We start from the raw sequence: 22,157 nt of genomic DNA on the forward strand, positions 1-22,157 counted from the left end.
GGGATCGAACCCGCGTCATTCGCGTCATTAGCCGAGTGCCATAACCACAGAGACACCTCAGCGGCTGAGGTGCAGGTTTTGTTATCCCTTGAAGGAAAAAAAAACGCCTGTTCTGAACGTCAGCGCTCGGGTACGGGTGCCATGCAGTTGCCTCCCCATATATGTTCCTTTTGTCCTGCTCGCATTTTAAGAGTGACGATCATGTCTTTGTTCGTCGCTGCAGGGCTTCTGCTGCGCCCCATTGCCGCTATTCGAGTCATCGAAGCGAGCACATAGACCTAAGTCGTCTCGCCCTTGACGGGTCTTTTCTTCAACACCACCGCAACGAGTGGGCATCGCAGTTCGTTGTAGAGCCAGAGCGGCTCGTTGTAGAGCCAGATGGACAAAAACAGCGGCGGTCAAGCACCTCCGCCCCTCGGCCGCGCTCGCGGCCGTTCGCGCGGCAGGGCACGGGCCGTGGTCGTATTGCCCGGAGCACAGGCGGCACCTACGGTGCCTCAAATTCCTGCTGCCATGGCGCCACCAGCGGCATTGCCAAGGACGCCTGGTGTTTTGAGGCCTGCGACGGTGTCCTTGCCGTCGATGCCCGCCGTCGACAGCGTGGCGGGCCTGTCGTTCTCCATCGACAACATGGCCATCGGCGACGGGGCGCACCTCCACCAGATGGCGGCGATGGCCCCTTCAGCTGTGGTGCCGCAGGTGAGTTATCTCTTGTTTACAGCGGCAGCTCTTGAAGGGTGGTTGGCTATGTTTTAGGTCTAGGTCTATGGGGTTAACGTCCCAGAGCAACTGAGGCTATGAGCGCAGTGAAGGGCTCCGGAAAGTTTGGCCACCTCGGGTTCTTTAACGTGCACTAACATCGGACAGTACACGAGCATCTAGAATTTCGCCTCCATGGAAATTCGAGAACGCCGGACGGGATCCAACCCGCGTCTTTCGGGACAGTAGCCGAGCTCCATAACCACTGAGCCACCGCGGCGGCACCCTTGGGTTTTGCGTCGTAGTAGTGGTAATTCGCAACTCAAAAATGGCTGCCACGGAAACCGTCCGAAGAGTTGCTACCGTAGACAGGGGAGGGTGAACGCGGAATGTGCAAAGAATGGAGAGAGCGGAAGAATATGCAATCGGAGGCATTTCAATTTTATAACAACACATATTAAAGGCCCGTTACCTGGGATTCGCGTCGTAGTGCTACTCGAGAACTTAAAAGTGTTGCTCTGTAACTATACGCATATGCATGCGCTCTCAAATTCTTAAATTCTATTTAATGAAATGAAGGTAACCCCTCAGGTGGCCCTCAATCTGGCATTTCACAGTGGGGACACAGAAGACAACTTGCCGAAGTTCGCCCGTATACATTAAACGTCTTAGCGCATTAATCTAATGACGAGAAGCTGCTTCAACGGGAAACGGAGCTTTTCTACGCTAAGATGGTGCCGTGGAGCGCAGGCGTCGACGTTGCCGTCAGTTTTCGCGGGCAAAATGAGGAGACTTCGATACTGTTCATAGCATCACCTCATTACCTGTGGTCCCAGCATGGCCGGAAATCTACCTACGTGTGACCGTGCAGGGGGTACGCAAGGCCTCACTGAGGTAGCCGTAGAGGTCCACCGGGATTGTGCTCTTTTGAAGGCAACGGGTAGCATATCCACGTTTCCCGTGTATATTGTGTATACTGATGCGGGGGTAACTGAGTGAAGGAGCTGATGGTGTGCACAGCTGGGATAGGGATAGTTTCCAGGGTGGAAGCATTAGGAGATTGACCGTATGGGGTGGAGGTGTATGTGTGAGACGAGAGCGTGTGGGGCTGTACACATCACGTACGTTGCAGCGCCCAGCCCGTGTGAATATGAGACCACCGCGTCATTGTAGGCCACCGTCCGGTTACGGCACGGAGTTGTGTGATGTGTCGCGTGTACAAGCAGCCTGTCTTCATCTACCCTTGATGTCATGCTATGGCGGAGGGGCCAAAGACTAGGTTAGATGAGACGGGGGTATTGATAACGTGTAGAGGGAGATTGAATGGGGAAAGGCTGAAATGATGAAGTAACCAGGGGTCCCTTGGAAGGCGCAGGATAATCATGCAATCTGTCGTTTCCGGTGAATGCCAGGAAGGCAGGTAAGAGGTAGGAAGAGACCGGTGTCATATAGTCTGATGTTGACTGGGGAGGTAGAGAGAAGCTTCGTGTAAATTGTTTAGGCAGAAGCGAGCCATGTGAGTTGTTATTGGGTAAGGAAGATCTAATTCACTGATAGCATGAAGATAGCTAAAGTCATAGTTATACATAAAGGAGGCCGGCGTGACTACATAAACAATTGCCGCCCTATCTTAGTCTTGCCTGTGTCCTCAAACATTATAGATCGTCTGCTGAAAATACGGGAGACGATACAATTAACGATTGACGACCTTGAGAATGTCCGCGACCATTGATTTCATGCTGGTTATGACGCGTTATGCAGGCGATTTGTTGTTCGCATGATGCCAAACACTCCTTAAAGGCGGCACATTGCTGTTCGAGGCAAGTACTTGATGAAGGGTGGTTGGATGAAGTTATCTTGTGTGGTACAAGGCCAGGGAGGGGGCCAGGATGGTGCCTGGCTGAGGATAATACCTGGCTGAGCAGGTTTTACTTGGGCAGCCCACACTAGAACAAGGTTACCTTTCCAATCAATGAATGTTGGATTGGATGGTGATACCTCAGCTGCTGTCCACTTGTTCCGTCGCGCAGGTGTCCCGTGTGATCGGGAAGAGGGTTGCGTTGAGGTAATTTGCACTGTAAATCGTTCTAGTCTGGCCCAAGTTGCCGTATGAGACAGGACGAGTGTCGGTGCTCCTTTCGATCTGTGTCCAGGGGCGGATGGGACAGGCGATCACTAGAGGTGTGGTCCGACCGGAGTGCTATGGAGGGGGTTAGGATGAGCTTGTGGGTTTTTGAGCGTCAGAATGGGTGTCACTTGCAAGGATACGGTCTAGCGTTCAGCGAAGTTGAATTCGGTGACAATAGGCCGCCTGTATACAAACTCGGTCTCTTCGCTGTCGCACAAAGCACCTTGTATTGAAAGGGCGTGGTCTTCACCGCAGTGGTAACACCACGGGGTGCAGGGATGCGGCTGTTGTTCATGACGTGTTGTTGCACAAGGGCAGCAGCGCTAGAAAGTTGTTCTGAGGTTTTCATTACGCGATGCCCACACTGTAGGCAGTTATTGTGTTTTAGAGCCTTAGTTCGATGTGGTTGGCAGCCAGATTGCTCGGACCTCTTTCCGGCAGTCAAAAAGAGCTGGAGATTTTACATCAGCGCGTATCTGATGTAACAGTTGTACGGGTTGTTGCAGTATTCAAGATCATCTCTTTGATCAACTCAAGAGGAGTATGAGTTAAGGCGTAAGCCTATCTTCGCTCATGAGTGCCGTGGACGGAAGTTGTGGACGGAGATTTTTAGGACGAACTCTCAATCATAAGGTGTGTAGTAAATAAATGTAAAAAAGCTAAGCAACAGTTCACAAGCAAAACACATATATGCAATGGAATAAAAATTAGAACAAAAAAAACGTTAAAATAAAAACAGAAATAAAAACAAAATTACAAATTACAAAAATGAAATAGTAAAAGTTAACAAAAGTCACTACAAATAATGAAATACTGAAAAATAGAGGGAAAGCTGTTTTTGAGTAAAGGAAATGAAGTAACTGTCTCACATACCTCTGCGGACACAGGAATAGGCTTTGTAAGGGAAGTGGTAGAGGGAGTGACAGAAGAAACCAAGTAAGAGGGGCCATGTGGTGATCTACGGAATAATTTCTACCACGTGGGGATCTTCAACGAGCACCCACATCTCGCAGCACACGGGCGCCTTTTGCGTTACGCGACCTGCATGTCGAATCGAACCCTGGAACTTCGGCTCAATAATCGAGCGTCCTAACAACTCAGCCAACGCGGCGGCTGAAAAATGGAGGGAAGAAACATAGGACAAAAAAGGCTTCCGTAATTGCGCTCTTAAGCAGGCTTAGTGCATTCGTGAAATTTTAAGTATATGCGTTGTGTGAGCTGCGGCTTTGTGTGCAAAGCTCTCTCTCTCTCTTTCTTCATCTCTGCTTGCAGCAGTTACAGTTCGCACCGGCCGTCGCACCTGGCGACAGGGGCGACGGCGGCCGCCTAGAGACCCGGCGTTGCCGCGACGAGTTCGCCGTCATCGAGACGCGGCCTGCGCACATCGACAACAAGAGGGGCACTTCGGGCAGCCCCATCAAGGTTGTGGCCAACTACTTCCGGCTCATCTCCATGCCCCAGTGCTGCATACACCAGTACCACGTGCAGTTCACGCCGACGGTTGAGTCTAGTCGCATGAGGCGCGCCCTGCTCGCGGACTACATGCACATCTTCGACAAGTGCCTCGTGTTCGACGGCATGTCTGACTTGAAGTCGCCCAAGCGGCTGAACCAGGACATCACCGAGGTGTTCCCGCAGCGGCGCACCGACGGCAAGATTATCTGCGTCCGCTTCAAGTGGGTCCAGGAACTGGCCCCGTTCAACCCGGAGCTGCTGCGCCTCTTCAACACGCAGATGCGCCGCAACCTGGAGCGCCTGGACTTTGTGCAGATCAACCGGTACTTCTTCGACAAGCGCGCCGTGGCGAGCATTCCGCAGCACGCGCTCGAGCTGTGGCAGGGGCTCCTCACGGCCATTGGTCAGCACGATGCGGGCGTCCTGTTGGTGACGGACACGCTGCACAAGGTGCTGCGTCGCGACAGCGTCTTCGACCTCATGTCTCAGATCCAGCATGTCCCGAACTACAAGGACGAGTGCGTGAAACGGGTGGCCGGCTGCATTGTCCTGACGCCCTACAACAACAAGACATACAGGGTGGACGACATTGACTGGGAGCAGAACCCGGCCTGCACCTTTGAAACCAAGGAGGGGTCCAAGACCTACGCTGACTACTACCGGGTGCGTGTTGCTACTAGTGGCATGTTATAGGTTCTGTTCAAAGTGGTGAATTAACTGGTGGCGTCGTCACCGTCACATGACAAACTTCCAATATATTATGCCAAGAGGGTCCATTCCGAAGTGGTACCCGAATTTTTCCAAGTTTCTCTCTCTATCTGGCTCAGCCGCCTTTCACTGAATCGCGTTTTCCTTCCATTGCTGTCATCTTTCTGTGGCAAACCACTAGCTATCTGGCATACAGCCCATTTAGTTTCCTCAAAAATTTATTCATGTGTTGCAAAGCCCAGTGTATGTGAGAGTGCGTATGCTTAGCAGTATAGATGCAAGTACGACCGACCCCATCTGACTTTGGGCGATGCCATGTGCAGGAGCAGTACGAGAGGCGCATCCGCGACATGCGCCAGCCGCTGCTGGTGGTCCGTCCCAAGGAAAAGGACCTGCGCGCCGGCCGCACGCAGAACATCTACCTGGTGCCGGAGCTGTGTGTCCTGACGGGACTCACTGACGAGGTGGGCAGTCGGTTTGAATGTAGTCCTGTTTGACCTTTTCTACGGCGGCCACTGTTTATAATGGGTATAACTCCTGTGTTCGCGACTTGGCCGTAGACGTCCGCACAACCAGGGGCGTTTAAGAAGGAGGCGGGGAGAGATCAGGCCATCCTAGCTCCACCGCTTGGCCAGTACTCTCGCCCATAACGCATCGCCAGCGTGCTGCAGCCATCAGGCTCGGAGTCACGTGAGCAACAGCTCATGCCGTGCCGTGGCCTTTCATGCAGTAGCATTTGAGTAGCTAGGGTTTATGCACCTCTGCTTTCCCACATTTATAGAATTTAGGCGAAAATTCTCTCTCCTTTTTATTCGCGCACTACCACATAAATTCGTTATTCTATTATATGCATAGAGGCTATGCCAGCGTAGCTTCAGGGGCGTTTGAATCAACTCTAAATTTCCCCACTAGGCGCCGGCAGATTTCTCCGCTAGACCTCGGCCGTATTGGTTGAACAGGCGAAGCCCGTCTTAAGTTTCCTCGATTGCGTTTCGACAGAAGCAACAGGGTCCCTATCGGACAACGCTATAGTGACGCCTCAAATGGACTGTCTGTCTCTAAGCATACAAAAGGCGACATTTTATAGAGTACCTTTCCGGTGTAAACTATTACGAGCACTTCGCAGGCGTTATCTTCGGCGGTGGTAAGTATTCCGAGCTTCGCTCCCTTTCCTCCCACCCAGTGGGCGAAGGAGAGGTGCTTTGTTAGGTCACATAAGTGCTCGCTCTCCGAGCGTGTCAGCAGCTTTAAGCGTGCTTCGCTGTATCCGTATCGGCGTATTTCCCGAGAAGCTTGCTTTATTGCGATGCGCGGCGTACTCGTGGGTTTGCTACGAGATATGCCTTCAGCCTTTTCCGTGATTAGTACGCGGTAACAGGAACATTCGCGATAAGCCGCTACGCTTTAAGCGGGCATCAAGATATGTGGCTGAATGGACGCGGAGGCGGGGGATTTCATGCTGCAACTTCCTAAGCGCATGTATTGCTCATACGAGTACTGCTGGAGCTGGCTTTACGTGGTTTTACTGCATTACAAAACTGGCACTGCAATGCATAGAACTTAGTATGTACTAAAAACCTGAATATAATATTGAAAGATTGGAAAGCAGAAATAGGGGAGTTGTGCTTCTTCTACATAAGGTTCTTGTTCGAATTAATTTGAAGGTGCTACAAACGTTTTCCAGCAACTGACTTGGGGAAGGGAAGGCGTCAGCATCTTTTACCGTTCCTTGTAGAACCATAAAGCGCGCCAAGTTTAAGCCACGGCCACATGAATGAATGCATTTGGTGGGAACTAGAAGATTGCGGACCCCGAGCTTTGTCGTGGTCGCTAAGGGCACATGTGCTCCTACAAAGTCTAGTCTGGGCAATTTTTAAAACTGGATTAGCGTATAATGGGTATACGGGCCTTCTGGGACCCGACCCTAAAATCTTTGGCGGACTCTGAACCGTTGGAGGTACCCAGATAAGTGCGGCTGTCCGCCACCACCGTGGCTGAGTGGTTATGGTGCTCGCCCTCTGACCTCAACGACACGGGCTCGATCCCTGCCGCAGCGGTCGCATTTCGATGGAGGCGAATTTGCGGAGGCCCGCGTACCGTGCATTTTCAGTGCAGGTTAAAGAAGTCCACGTGGTTGAAATTATCCGAAGACCCTCCACTGCGGCGTCCCTACATAACCTGAGTTGCTCTGGGCCGGCCATAGACCCCAAACCACAGTTGCCGTCTAACGGGCCCTTATTTCCCTCGCAGATGCGGGCCAATGTGTCCGTGATGCGGGACCTGGCTCAGCACATGCGCGTGGAGCCTTCCAAACGGGTGCGGAACCTGCTCGAGTTCATGGACCGCATCAACAACAACGATGCTATCCGCAACGACATGGACAGCTGGGGTCTCCGGTTCGACGACTCGCTCGTCAGAATCGACGCCCGCGTGCTGCCGCCCGAGAAGGTGATGCAAGGCAGCAACGCGTACCGCTACAGCGCGGCCACGGCCGACTTCTCGCGCGAGACGCGCGACCGGCCGCTGCACGTGGCCGTCGCCGTCGAGTCGTGGATCGTCCTTTGCCACCGGCGCGAGGAGGCCAACGTGACGGAATTCGTGCGCACCCTGATGTCCGTGTGCCCGCCCATGGGCGTCAAGATCGGGCAACCGCGTCTGGTGCTGCTGGACGACGACCGGCCCTCAGGCTTCGTGGAAGCCCTGCGCCAGCTTGGTAGAGGCGGCAATATTCAGCTGGCTTTGATCGTGCTTCCCAACAACCGCAAGGACCGCTACGACCTCATCAAGAAGGAGGCCTGCGTCGACCTCGGCCTCCACACACAGGTGGGCCGAGGCTTTTGTTCTTTGTCGCCCGAAGCGGGTAGCGAGATCCGGTAAAAACTCTGGATTTACTTTTCAAGACTTCTCCGGAGCCTGTTTTTGCGATACTGTAAGATGACCATTGTACAGGGGGCCTGCAGCTTCGTCAAGTGGTCTTCATGGCAGCTTTTTCTGCATACCGTTAGCATCCTGTATATTGTATTTGATGCAAACAAGCATTATTATTATCGTTATTATGAAGCGCTTAGTTCGGCTTCCTTGAAACACAATTAGAATCAGTTGTAATGAGTGTCCCTTTTTGCGTTTTACTGCAAAAATTGGGAAATGGTGTGGTAAAGTGTGATGTGGTGTGCTTTTCGGGACTCAAATAATTTTGAGTTACCTCATTTCAGTCGTTATTCGGTTGGTTCTTTAGTATAATTGGAGGCTCCAGTTGGCCATAACTGGCCAGAACACTGTGCGCAAAAAGAATAATCGCGTCATTTGAGATGCTGAGCACCGAGCAAGTCTCTGGCCATCGCATCCATGACTGGTTGGTCGTGCTGTAATGTATATTACTGTCAATATTAGCTGTTGCCTCTTTTCCCTGCGCTGTGAACGCTTACGTCAAGAGCGATGTGGTGGCTGTCTAGGTGTGAAAATTTGTCGACTTGTATGTAAGTGTTTATATAGCAAGGAGCTGTAGGGTAAGATGATGCAAGTAGACTGAGGAAAGCAAAGTCATTTCTAACGCAGTACAGTGCATAATGGTGACGATGGCTACTAGTTTTTTTTTTGGTACACTTTCCAGGTGATGCTCGCCCGCACCATCGGCAACCGCAAGACCATTCGCTCTGTGGCCACCAAGGTAGCAGTGCAGCTGAACTGCAAGCTGGGCGGCGAGGCCTGGTGCCTGGACATCCCTCTGGCCAGCACCATGGTGATCGGCTACGACACCTACCGCGACTCGAGCTCACCCCATGGCTCGGCGGGCGCCTTCGTGGCCAGCATAAACAGGAGCCTGACGCGGTGGTACTCGCGCGTCTCCTTTTATGACACCCACCAGGAGCTGGGCCACTCGCTCGCCTCACTCCTGCGCGACGCGCTGCGCAAGTACTCGCAGTGCAACGACGGCGCCTCGCCCGACCGCATCATATTCTTCCGCGACGGGGTGTCCGACGGACAGATCCCCCAGGTGGGCAAGGCAACTTTTTACCCAGAAAACCCGGCGTTCTTGGCGTTGTGAGCGAAAAGTCTCGTGCATGGATAGGACAGCTGGTTGTGCACAGAGACCAACCCACTCTCCAAACACGAAAACGCTTGCATGGTAGTAGAATGAGACTAAGCTTTCCTCTAGCGCAGCGCCTTTCATGAAAGCGGGTGTGCGCTTGAAGACAGCTTACTCCCCTTTTTATTCCTTTCTGTTTATAGTGTAGGAGGCAGGTGGGCAGCATACGTCACATGACATTGCGACGTCGTCATAACCTGTCCTGAGGATAGGGAGCAAACTGCCCTCCGCGGCAGTTTAAATTATTGATTGGTTACCTGAAAAGAGAAACCTCTGCCGCAGAAGGCCCACCGCCGGGAGAACCTGCCATCGCAGGGCAGTAGCGCATCCCTTAACTGCTGCACCACTGTACCACTACGCTAGGAAAGTATGAGGACTCTCATGGTTCTATGATTGTAGCGAATGACCTTCTGCATATCCGGGAATCAAGCTATTATGCTGTCACGTCATACCTTTAGGGTGGAGCTTCAGTGTTCTCTCCAATTTTAGTTCTGTGGCCATTGAACTGTTACCATTTATTGGATTTGCGAATACTGGTTCTTTCTACAAGAGTGGAATTAGCCGGGCCCGTTGGATTATGGCACATAAATAACAGCGTGACAGACCGGACAATAAGGATGAGACACAAACACGAGCGCTGACTATCAACTGAAAAAATAAAATTTATTGCACTGATGAAATTTATACTCCAGTGTCACACCCACAGTATAAAAACATAAAAAATTTAAAACCAAGCACCAAGATTCTCCCGCGTTCGTAGCAATCAAGGAAACTAATCTGTTTCCTCTTCAAAGTGATAGAAGGTGTATTCACGCAATTCACTCCTTGTTTATGAATGGCATGCACTTCGAATAATGCGTGCACAAACTGTAGTATCTCCGGAGTACTTTGCTTTTGTCAAGAATTGCAGTGCACTTGCAGGTGGCCACGTGTTCAGGCAGATTCTTCCTCGTGCTGTCTTTGATATCTCTGCTATGTTCTCGCAGCCTATCATTTAAACAACGTCCAGTCTGTCCTATGTAGGATGATCCGCAGGACAAAAACGCAACATCGTAGACCACTTCTTTTTTTTACATTCGGTGAAAGGCCTTTCGTATTTCCTTTCGCACTGTTTTGGGCACTTCTCTTTTCGATTGAGGATTTTGTGAAGTTTGTTGAGTTTGTCAAGGTGCAGTATAAAAGCACCCTTACGCAGTACTGCCCCAAAGCTTTCTTCAAAGGATGACTCACGCCGTGCACATGTGGGATAACAACAGTTCTTTCACGTTCCTCTTGTTCCTGTGTCGTCGTGGCTGTCCGTTATAAATCTTTGAAAATATTGTAGCCAACACTTCAAAGAAGAACGTCCCTGAATCCGTCGATGTGCAACCTTTGTAGTTGGATCTTTAAGCTTTCTTCGCTACGATGCAGACATGACCTATTGAGGGTGCTTTTCAAAGCGCTTGTTAATACTGCTCTCTTTAGTAGTTTCGGGTGAGGCGAACTGTAAGGCGTGAAACCTTTCTTTGAGCGCGGGGTGTAGCACCAACACATGTGCTTTGGGTGCACGAACTCGCGCAAATCCAGGAACAGGTGTTGGACAGGTTGTCATGCGGTAATTCCTTCGTCAGAGTGAAATATTTAAGAGTGTCTTCGAATATCGTGAAAAATTCTGCTACACCACTATGGGGTCCCTTGGCAGAGGCCTTGTAGACGATCAGAAAGTCGTCAACATAGCGGAAAACGTTGAGCGAGCTGCTGTTTTCGAGGGTTGTTTTCAGTTTTCTGTCGCAGCGGCCAAGTAGAAGATCGGTGAGAAGCGGCGCCACGGATGATCCTATATACATACTCCTTTTTTGCTGGATGTGAAGTCCATTAAGTCCATTTTTAAAGGTCATGAAGGTTGATCGCAGATAAAACCCCGGGACTTAAGGAAACTCGCACAAGTAATGTCACAGGCAGTTTGAAACCTAACGGTTCCCATTGTTTTGATGCTTTGCTTTACTGCCTCGAACTCGTGCGGAAGAGAGTAGTAGAAGTTTTTCAAGTCGACCGAGAGAATGTTTGCGCTTTGCGGGCACTGTTGTTCGAGCTACTCCCTCAGGTTCCTCAGTCAGGTTTTTTTTTTTTACCAGGAAAGGGTCGTGCACTGTTGTCAAGGAAAAAGAGTTTTATAAATAAATAGTAACAAGAGCCTTGATAAGGACCCTCAATAGGTCATGTCTGCATCGTAGCGAACAAAGCTTTAAGAACAAACTGCAAAGAATGCGCATCGCCGGATTCCCGGACGCTGTTCTTTGTAGTGTTGGCTACAAAATTTTGAAAGATTTCCACCCGGAAGCCATGATCACTAAGGAACAAGAGGGAGGTGAAAAAACTTGCAGTCCCACATGTGCACGGCGTGAGTCATCCTTTGAAAGAACGCGGGAGAATCTGGCTGCTTGGTTTTAAAGTTCTTATATTTTTATGCTGTGGGCATGACCTTTGAGTATAAATTACGTGAGTGCAGTCAAATTTTCTTCAATTTGTTAGTTAGCGAAAGTGTTTGTCTGTCTTCATTTTTGCACCATCTGTGCGCTGTTATTTATGTGTAGTTCTTTCTAGTTCAATTTTCGTCATCCTGCCATGACCATTTGAGCTCTGCAGTATTGTGTAAATAAAATCAGATAATGTAGGTGCAGATAATGCCGTGCAGGTGCGTAGTGCAGCATTTTGCGCTGCAACGGAAGTGGTGGCGAACATCCGAAATATCGGGAACACTTCAGCAGGGCATCCTGCATAGCCTAAATCTCTTTGAGACGTTAAACCCACACATAATTAACCATAAACATCCAAATACTATCGAATCATATTTACAAGTATGCTGCTTAGCTAAATTGTGATCGCTTGCTACAAAACTGTTGTGGTTATTCAGATAGTCTCAATGAGAGACACGTAGCTCGCTGATGCTAATGCCATCCCCTAAAAAAATTCCAATAAAGTTTCTGTTGACTTTCGGAAGAAATACATCGAAACTCTAGGTCCTGTCAGCAGGAGTTATTGGCAGGGGATGCCAGTTCTTAGAGTTTTTTTTTTCATTTAGGAGTCGAGAGGCACACCCACCTTCTCATCGCGGCTATTGGAAAAATCGAATTTCGTAGACGTTTTTATGTCCTGGTATACGGCATCGCGTGGCCTCGAAAACTGAGTGGCTTGGATGGTGCAGGCGTTGCATCATCTTGTCTCTCCCGTCTCCACAGACGGGACACTGAAGGTCGCAGCAAGAATTTGTCTCAACATCTTTCTGACCTGTTTTGAAGCGTTCGTCCCCACTCGCAACAGATACGTGGGTGCGAAGAATCAATGCATCTCGGCAAGTATTTTTCGGCTGTTAAAACGTCCTGGTGAGACAGAAATAACTTACTCAATTTGGCCCCTCCAAACTTCGAGCTCTTGATAAATGTCTGCTGTAGAGTGTTTCGTAGCTGGGAAGACAAAAAATTTACAGCGATCAGTTCGATTAATGCAGAGGAAATATGAAAGCCTTCTTCTTTACCTCACCAGTCTATTCGTTTTCCTTTTTATTTTTAATTATGATTCTATTGCAATTCTTGGTGCATTGTCATCCACTGCCCAGTCAACTTCACTTGTTTTCTATGCAACTATGCAAAATGTGCGAGGTTGCGGCGACTCCTCTTACCACACTGCCGGCGAAGTGGGAAACCGGTTATACGATATGTCTCCACACTGGACAGTGGCCGTTTGAAACACAGTCACCGTTGGGCCTTTGAGTACCAGGTGGATATTGCTGAGCTCTGTGAGAAGGAATAGATCAAGAAACCCACAATTTCTCACACATTGTTCTTTGGGAGGCTATTGCCACAGTATCAATCCATCCAGTCGCACCATACCGCGGCCGAACTGTTTTAGCTGGGACTTTCATGCCTTGCGCATTCGAGGGGCTAGATGATTGTCATATCTTCGCTCGAGCGCCCTGCTGTCTTTCTCTCCCAGCACGTCTAGTTAAACCTGGTCTGTGTGCTTCGACCGTCAATCGGTGACATATTTGGTGGAGCCGCTGGGTGGTGTCCCATGTACTCTGACTACGAGGGCACTCTTGACGCCTGTTCTCCACGCGTGAACTCAACACCCGTCCACAAGGCGAGCCGCCGTCTGCGAGGCCTACAACCGGAGTTCGGCCAACTGACAGCACCTGTAAGGGTCATGACATCCTAAGCGGCTAGTCTTCACACACCTCGGTCGCCGCCACCGTTCCATGGAGACAGGTTCTAGGACGTCGAAGACTGGTTGGCCAGCTTTGACCGAGTGGCGGGTTTCAATGAGTGGGACGGCGAGCGCAAGCTGCGCAACGTCTACTTTGCGCTGCAAGACTCAGAACGTGGTTTGAGAACCACGAAGCTTCTTTTGCCACCTTGGAGGCTTTTCGTCGAGAGCTGCTAGCGAAATTTACCAGCAGCGAAAGAACAGAGAAAGCTGAAATCGCCCTGCACTAGAGATCACAGCAACCGAACGAGAGTGTCGCGATGTTCATAGAGGAAATGACGAGCCTGTTCAATCGGGCCGACGCTGCTATGTCCGAAGCCAAGGAGGTACGCCACTTAATGCGTGGCGTAAATGAGCAGCTGTTTGCCGGATTGGTCCGTGACCCGCCAAGAACAGTGCCCGACTTCACCAAGCAGGCAACGGTTATCGAGCGCTCTCTTCAGGAACGGGGTGCCCACTACGGACGTCAGGCTACTGTAGCAGCCGCTTCCCAGTACACGCATACGTCGCTGCACGCCGAGAAGCTTCGGGAGTTTTTAAAGAGCCTTGTGCGCGAGGAACTGGCGAAGCTTCGCTTTAAAGCTCCACAGGTCAGCGTCGCTGCCGTAACGGACGTGGTCCGTGAAGAAATTCAACGAGTTGTGCAGCCACCCCCCGCTCCACACCCGGCGCCCTCCGATATGACGTACAGCGACGCGCTACGAAGTCCCGGGCCAGCGATGCGAACCTTATCCCCCGTCGCTCCTGTGCCACCTCTACACAGTACCCAGTCTAAACAGTGCCCTCCGTGCCGTAGGAGTCCAGTCCCCCCATGAGCAAAGCGCACGTGCGTCATACGCCAAACAATCGGCCGCTCTGTTACCACTGCGGGTAGCCCGGCCGCATCCTCCGCCACTGCCCCTACAGCAGAATGGGTTTAATCGGATTTTCACCTGACGCACCTTGACCGCGCTACGGTGAACGACCAAGGGATATCGAGCAGTACCTGGCTGACAACGTGCAGTCCTCGACCTCGCAGCGACGTCAGTCCCGATCGCCAACCCCAAGGCGGTTCTCTTCGCCCGGCCGGCCGTCCTCCTCTGCTCTGGCAACTTCAGAGGTACCTCCCCACGTCGGGAAAACAGAGGACGGCGTCTTCCGGGCGTAAGGCCACCGCGACTGGACCGAGTCAAGAGCCTCCACCCGACGATTCACCGCGACCCTCTGACCGCCGACGACCTCGACGACGAGCTGGGACCGACTGGTTTCCGCCGAAATTCCGGTACCCGCCGACAACCACGACGTTACCGCACTCGTGGATAACGGCGCTGATTTTTCTGTAATGAGTAGACGGTTAGCTACGGCCCTGAGGAAGGTTCTTACCCCTTGGTCTGGCCGTAGATCCGGACAGCTGGTGGCCATGTGGTAACTTCGAACGGTGTGTGCACTTCGCGAATCCAGATCCGCGGTGTTACTTTCACTGGTTGCTTTCCTGTGTTAAGCGAGTTCTCCAAGGACCTCATACTCGGTTTGGATTTCCTTCAGGAGTACGGTGCCGTTATCAACTTTCAGGAGCTATTCTTGTCGTTTTCCACCCAAGGCTCTGTCGACGACGATACCGAGCCGCGCAGGGCTAAGTTATGCGTTTGTGATGACCAGATATTGATTCCGTCGAGAGCCAGCATGTTTGCTGCCTCAGAGTGCGATAACAGCCCCAGTACTCGTGGCATCGCTGAAACCAACATCTTGCTGCTCCTGGGTCGGCAAGTCTGTGTAGCTTGCGGAATTATTGAATTGAACAGTGCGCGAACCGAACTTTTAGTGACCAACTTTAAGCAGCCCCAACTTTAAGCAAAAATTTTTTAAACAGCCCCAACTCTAGGTCGCCGGTTAGAACCGCTGCCCCGAGCTAGGCTCGAACTGGCTGGTTAATCTTATGCTACGCGAAACGCTGAATCGTATGACACTTCCGCGACATTCTACAAAAAACGGTTCCAATGATAGGAACCTGCATGAAAGCTGCGAGATATCGTGAAGTGGAGGGCGCGGGGATAATTTCCACCACCCTTATCAAATCTATCTTTACAAGTTTTTCTTTAAGTGTCGTTTACAATGCAGACTACGCAGGTATTTTTACATTTCGTGTCCGCTGGAGCTGATGCGGCCTCCGTGTTGGAAGTGCGATTCCGCAGGAAACTGCAGTAGTGGACCACGCATAACGTTTTCCCGAAGCATTGTAGTGACTACAGAAAGCTTTTATTCCAAAGTAAACTTAAATTTTCTTCCAAGAACGGTACCTTTTCATCGCAAGGCAGGCTGAACTTCGGACTAATAGAATAGGATTAGGAATCAAGAGACTGGAGCTCTGAGCATCTGCCATGTACGTACGCACTGATTTGATTCCCGGGAGTTCCGAATAGCATGAGAAAATGTGCGGAAATGGGAAACTTTGGAGATGGGACCTGCGTGGGAGGTAGAGTTTCCATGAGGATGACATCATAGCTAGAAATTGTCATGAGTTTCCATGAGGATGTCGTCATGGCTAGAAAGTATGTGACAGGCATGCACGTTTTGCTCGGGACCAGGCTCGCGGCAATACAGTGCGGTAATCGAAAGCTTTAGCTTAATGTTTTTTTTTGGTGGCTTCCGCATGAGGTGACGGGGGCTGTACGATGATCTGCAACATGTAAATTCGATGTTTGAAGCCTACCTGGAGCCCTAGGTAGCGCGTGGTCAGTTGGCCCCGGATCGGCTTTATTTGATTAATGCGTAAGCAACGCATGGCATTTTTTTTTGCGGTTTCATGTCATTAGGAGCTTGTCATCAAGATAACGTTCTAACGAATTGAGTTATAAGAAAAAAATGTTTGCATTAAATACAGCATCAAAAAATCTCGCAGGGGAAATATTGAGGTGCTAGTGAGGTAAGAATTAATTAGAGCCAGAAATGTCCCAAAAGTGTGCGGGGCCGGAGCAGAAGTGGCGCGAAAGTTTGAAACACTGGAAATGGGTGGAGCTACAGCTTAGTGCCGAATCTGAAAAACTGGAAGTGTAGACGTAGCGAACCGTGGCGACAAATATAAAAACGAAGCGTGGCGCCAACTTTTTAAACTCAAAATGGGCAATGATAGAACTTAATTTAGGCAAAGAGGGGCAAGCAGGCGTCAATGCTTACACATGCCTCCAGTGCGGGTGTCGCAGTGATCTCATAAGTTTTTTATTTAACTGTGTTATAAATTGCTTTTACTATTCTTCGTTTTCAGTCCTGCGCTTTAACTTTATGTCACCTCCCCGCTTTTGCGCCACCAATCGTCCAATGCCTTTTTGGTAACTTCCAATGCCCGGTGCTGTCAGCAGAGATGCACTGGCAGGTGATGCTGGTGGCGGCAGCGGGCGCGATTGAAGCGTGTCTCTTGTGTGCGCGGCGCAGGTGAAGGAGTGGGAGATCAATCAGATCGTGGCCTCGCTGCAAGCGCTCTTCCCGGGCGTGCAGCACAAGCTGGCATTCGTGGTGGTGACCAAGCGCATCTCCACGCGTTTCTTCCTGCCGAGCCGTGAGCGCGTGACCAACCCGCCGCCGGGCACCGTGGTCGACAGCGATGTGACGCGCCCCGAGCGGTACGACTTCTTCCTGGTGTCGCAGAGCGTGCGCCAGGGCACCGTGGCCCCGACCCTTTACAACGTCATCTACGACACGACAGGCCTGAAGCCAGACCACATGCAGCGCCTGGCGTACAAGCTGACCCACCTCTACTTCAACTGGCCGGGCACCATCCGCGTGCCGGCCCCGTGCCAGTACGCCCACAAGCTGGCCTTCCTCGCCGGCCAATCGATGCACGCGGAGCACAACCCGCGCCTCTCCTCTACCCTGTATTACCTCTAAACTGTGGCATTCGGGGTTTGCCGAGGTTCGCTGGTATGAGGAAGGTGGGATGGGAGGTTTGCGCCCTCTGCCCCCTTCTGCACACCTGCGCACAGCATCTAAGGAGCACGGAAAGGGGCTAAGCAGGAGTGTGGGATCGACCTCTGCATGCTGCCATGGCAGTTCATGAACGAAGCGCCGGCGTCTAATAGAAGCAGCGAGGGGTTCAGGCTTACCATGGCTCAGTAGTAAGGGTTGCTTTTTCAGGTGAGAACTCAGTGGCGATGTGTATGGCGTGACTAATGATTGTTTGTGAAAGGGTTCATGCCTGAGGCCTTCGCTGTAGGAGCTGCTGCGTGGCAGCAAAGGTCAGTGATTCAAAGTTTATCTGTGCTAGATGGCTAATTTTTTTCCGCTTTACCTTAGGAGAGCAATCAATTCGATATGTTCTGTGCAATTTGATTCTTGATGAATGCTTCACTTTTTTCGCGTTTTCTTTGTTCATATATCTTTGTTTGTGCCCATGGGCAGTTTTTCTATAATGAACAGATACTGGTTCAAAAATTGTGGGTGCCATTCTTACATAATTTTGTTGAACTAAATTACGTGCACTGGCCATGCACACGGCCATCAAGTTCTCACAGCAGGCATTTTGTATATTTATTGGAAAATTTCTGGTTGTTCGAGAGCATTCATCTGTTTTTGGAGTTGTGGATCTCTGTAATGAGTTTATGGTATTCCTTATCAAGTCATCTAATTTTTCAGATGTCACAAGTGATTGACCGATTGAGATAGCGCATTTTTTCAGACTTTAACCTGGAGAGTGGGTGAATGAATGATTTGGTTTATGATGTACATATTTTTCATTATAATTGAAAAATGTAAGTAGATTTTTAATTTTTTCATTAGCTGTGTAGGCATGTTGTCATCAGACATATAGTCAAAGTATGTTTTCTGTATCGTATTTCAGTGAAGTATGTTGACTTGGTTTTCTTTATTTAGGCAGTGAAGCACATGTCTTGATTTGGCCACTTGTGGCCAGTGGCTCATTTTCTCTGCATGATTCTATTCAATGAATTGTAATTATGAGTTAGCATAACAAATACGTATTGTTGCAGCAAACAACATAAACAGGTTAGGAATGTCTGGATGTAATACAGGTAGAGCGGTGTTCTCTAACCTGTTGCAGCGAATAATATATTGAACCAATTGGTGTTCTTCCAATTGGTGTTGCGCATATTGTGTGGATGCTAATGCGATTTTCTCTCATACGTGGCGCTAGAGAAGCATTCACGTTGATTTTTTTTCTTTTGTTTTCCCTGGATGAAAATTATTTTTGAGCGTCTCATGTGTTTATTGATGTGCAATTATGTTTCATCTTGACTTCATTGTAAGATTTTCAAAAAATGTGTGCTTTTGATGCATCAGTTAGTCACAACAGCATCTTACTCCTGTACTTTTCTCTAAAAATATTCTACAAAAATCAAATTTGTTTCCCTATTTTACATTTTTCAAGATTCATCTTGGAACCTCTGTGATTTATTATGTTGACTGAAAGCCCTCTGTTTTTTCTTTCTCTGGAAATTGAGAGTAAGGCATAATGCTTAAAATAGATCTGCTTTATTTTTTTCATTTAATTAGTTCAAAATTTTTTATGTCAAAATTGGGGAACATTTTTGTTACTACCAATGCCTTATTTTCTAAATTCTTGGTTTCTTTTTTCCTTCATTGTGTCCATTTTCTTGTCAGTAGTTGGGTTGCTTTCAAAAGGTATTAAAGCAGCTTTTTTGTTTGTTGTGTTGTCTTTACATATTGGTTTGCTTTGAATTTGTATTCAAAGTTTTTGTGTGTAAATGTTGACAGTGGGTTTGCTTTCAAAAGTTGTATAAGCACCTTTTTTGTTTTTGTGTTGTCTTTACATGTTGGTTTGCTTTGAATTTGTACTGAAACTTTTTGTGCGTTAATGTTGTCATGTGGTTTGCTTTCAAAAGTTGTTGAAGCACTTTTCATGTTCTGTTCTCTTTGCATGTTGGTATGTTGGTTTGCTTTAAATTTGTATTGGAACTTTTTTTGCAAAATTTTTCACAAGAAATTCACTGAAACTGTTTTGGTCGGAGAAGTTGTGCCGTTACCATTTAGTAAAAAAAGCCCCTTGAAGCCTGCGATGTCCCTACATGAGAAGTTGGTGACAAACACCATTTCTCTGCTTGCTGCCTTGATTGGTCTCAAAGTTGAAGGGACCATTTGGAATACTGATGTGATCAAGAGGGGTTAACTTCATGTGTGAGAGTAAATAGGCAGAGGGCAGGGGAAGCTAGGCCTTCAAAACGGAAGAATGGTGTCACACTAAGCAATGTAGGGAACTGAAATTGCTTGGCTTGGAGTTTCTCTTCATGTAGCATCAGGGCATGGAATTATCCGGCATAGATCTATGTTGTTTTACATATTTTGATTTGAATTTCGACTGCAAGGATTTTTATGAAAAACAGTGCTGCTGGTCTGGCTAGGATAGTTGCGTAATTTCAGCATGGTATGCTCAGGAAAGGCCCCGAATGCTTCCAGGTTTCTACATGTCGAATGTAATGACATTTCCCCGATCTCTTGGCTTAACGTCTTAGTTTACGAGATGGGTTTCAACGCTCATGCCTCAAAAGGGCTAAGTATGTCAGGAGGAGCAGGCAGATGGCAATGGAAGCTCTGCTATGCAACATAGGGATCTTAACATTTTTCTTTTGTGAGCATAAAAAATCAAAATTAGAAGCTAAGCAACGAACCTCAGTCGCATGCATTTTGTGCGAACTAAAATTCTCAAATTATAAAGGACTTAAAAATGCTCATTTCTTTGGAAAGAAGGGTGCTAACTGGAATTAAGATATGCCAAAAGTGCAGTTATGTGATTTATACAAGGTGTGCATTAAATCATTGAAGGATGTGTAGCGTAATTCTTCGTATTCTTTCCGATGTTTCAACAAGCTTGGCAGTTACCGAGTTTGTGTTATATCGGGTTCAGTGTGTAGCTTGGGGAGTCAGGTGTGTAGCTTCTACTTTTTAATGTGTCAAAGCATTGAAGGGTGTTTAATGGGTATCAAAAGAAGTTGGGCTTCATGTCAGTGAAGTGTTTCTTGTATGATGTTTCTTATTTGGGATATCATACATATCTTCCAGTTGCCTAGCTTGAATTTATTTTTCTGCTACTTACAGAGTTACTTTTGGATGTAATTTGCAGTGTGTTCAATAAAATTCATACTAAGTTTCCTGCTTGAACACTTGCGCTTCATTGACGTAGCATTGGCATGGGACAAGTACTCTGGCTTCCTGGCTGCTGTCTATGCAAACATTACGTTACTGTATTGCATGATACTTGTAGCTCTGGTGCTTGTAGCTCTGCGCAAAACTTTCCCACGCTGAAGTTTTCGTTTGTTGGTACCAAAATTTGGAACACCAAGACACATGCTTGACCGCTTGTGTTATTAGCTGCCCTGCGTGTTTTTCATGCAGGGTCGCTATTGTAGGTCAAAACTCCCCTTCTCGACGGAGGCGAAACGCAGAAGACGCTCATGCGTTAAGTATCCCCACGTGGTCGAAATTATTCAGGAGACCTTCAGTACGGCACCTCTACCTTTCTTCTATCCCATCTTTTATCCCTTCCCTTACGGCGCGGTTCGGGTGCCCACCGTGATAGGTGAGACAGTTACTGCGTCATTTCCTTTCCTCAAAAACAAATTTTAATTTTCGATACCTAGAACTTGCTTGATATAGAGCGATTGTCAACGCAGCGCAGTGTATATGAGCCGTTTTGCGACACCAATTCGCGTCGCTGTAGTCGCAGACCTACTGCGACTGGCTTCTATGAAGTTTGGCGCATTGCCGCACAGTCGGTGCGATCATTCTGAATACCCCAGTCGTCAGTTTGGGTGCCTTGAGGCACCCTACGGCCAGCTTGGTTCCGACGGTGTGCCACCTGGCAGGAAAACAAGCAGTGGAACCCGGATTTTTGTGAAATAAAAGTGCGCGATAGCTGAATTTATACAACTCTGCAAATTTAGACAATAAATTACAGCTAGTTTGGTGGTTTTGTATTGCTAAGTACGAAACATTGCGGGAAAGCACGGTTCTTTGCAGGTGGGCCCCAGAGTCGCGTACCTGAAAGCACGATTGAGGTGTCCAGTGACCTATGGAGCCAGTTATGCGCGTCTTGAGCTTTTTCACCGTCGTGCCAATTCACCATTTATAAAATGCCGGTTTATGCAGCAATGTCTACGCCAACACGCATGCTCTATGTGCCGTGTTTCTCCTACAACACTGTCCATGCCAACGCACGCCGCGCACATCTGTCACTACTGCAATATTCGTTTGACAATAGTATTGACGAGTAATTTGATGTGCAATGCTCAGCGCGAGTGTGTGCTGCAAGGCTCTCAGTCGCTCTGTCTGTCTGTGTGTGTGTGCGCGCGCGCGCGCGCGTGCGTGCGTGTGTGTGTGTGTGTGTGTGTGTGTGTGTGTGTGTGTGTGTGTGTGTGTGTGTGTGTGTGTGTGTGTGTGTGTGTGTGTGTGTGTGTGTGTGTGTGTGTGTGTGTGTGTGTGTGTGTGTGTGTGTGTGTGTGTGTGTGTGTGTGTGTGTGTGTGTGTGTGTGTGTGTGTGTGTGTGTGTGTGTGTGTGTGTGTGTGTGTGTGTGTGTGTGTGTGTGTGTGTGTGTGTGTGTGTGTGTGTGTGTGTGTGTGTGTGTGTGTGTGTGTGTGTGTGTGTGTGTGTGTGTGTGTGTGTGTGTGTGTGTGTGTGTGTGTGTGTGTGTGTGTGTGTGTGTGTGTGTGTGTGTGTTGAACACATGCCCTCAACTTTTTCTTTAGGCGTGATCGGCTGCGGTGAGGGCACAGTGATTTCGTGCACTGCACCAGCTGCGCCGATCTTTTCGCGCCCTCGAGAGTTCGAATCGCAGTGGGGCAATGTTTATTTCATTTATTTATGGTGTGCCCAAGGTCAAGCTTCACAGAAAAGAA

General features: G+C 49.0%; 1 protein-coding gene across 1 annotated transcript; it reads left to right on the forward strand.

Moving 5' to 3' along the window:
* The first annotated feature begins 229 nt into the window (after window positions 1–229).
* LOC144110051 (piwi-like protein 1) lies at window positions 230–17,453 on the forward strand. The gene is made up of 6 exons (XM_077642858.1): window positions 230–699; window positions 4,100–4,945; window positions 5,314–5,454; window positions 7,241–7,813; window positions 8,601–8,984; window positions 16,728–17,453. The coding sequence occupies exons 1-6, from the start codon at window positions 379–381 to the stop codon at window positions 17,178–17,180; spliced, it is 2,718 nt and encodes a 905-aa protein (XP_077498984.1). The 5' UTR covers window positions 230–378; the 3' UTR covers window positions 17,181–17,453.
* The last annotated feature ends 4,704 nt before the right edge of the window (window positions 17,454–22,157 follow it).

The sequence above is a fragment of the Amblyomma americanum genome, chromosome 11 (assembly GCF_052857255.1).
Source record: "Amblyomma americanum isolate KBUSLIRL-KWMA chromosome 11, ASM5285725v1, whole genome shotgun sequence".
NCBI classification, from domain to species: Eukaryota; Metazoa; Arthropoda; class Arachnida; order Ixodida; family Ixodidae; genus Amblyomma; species Amblyomma americanum.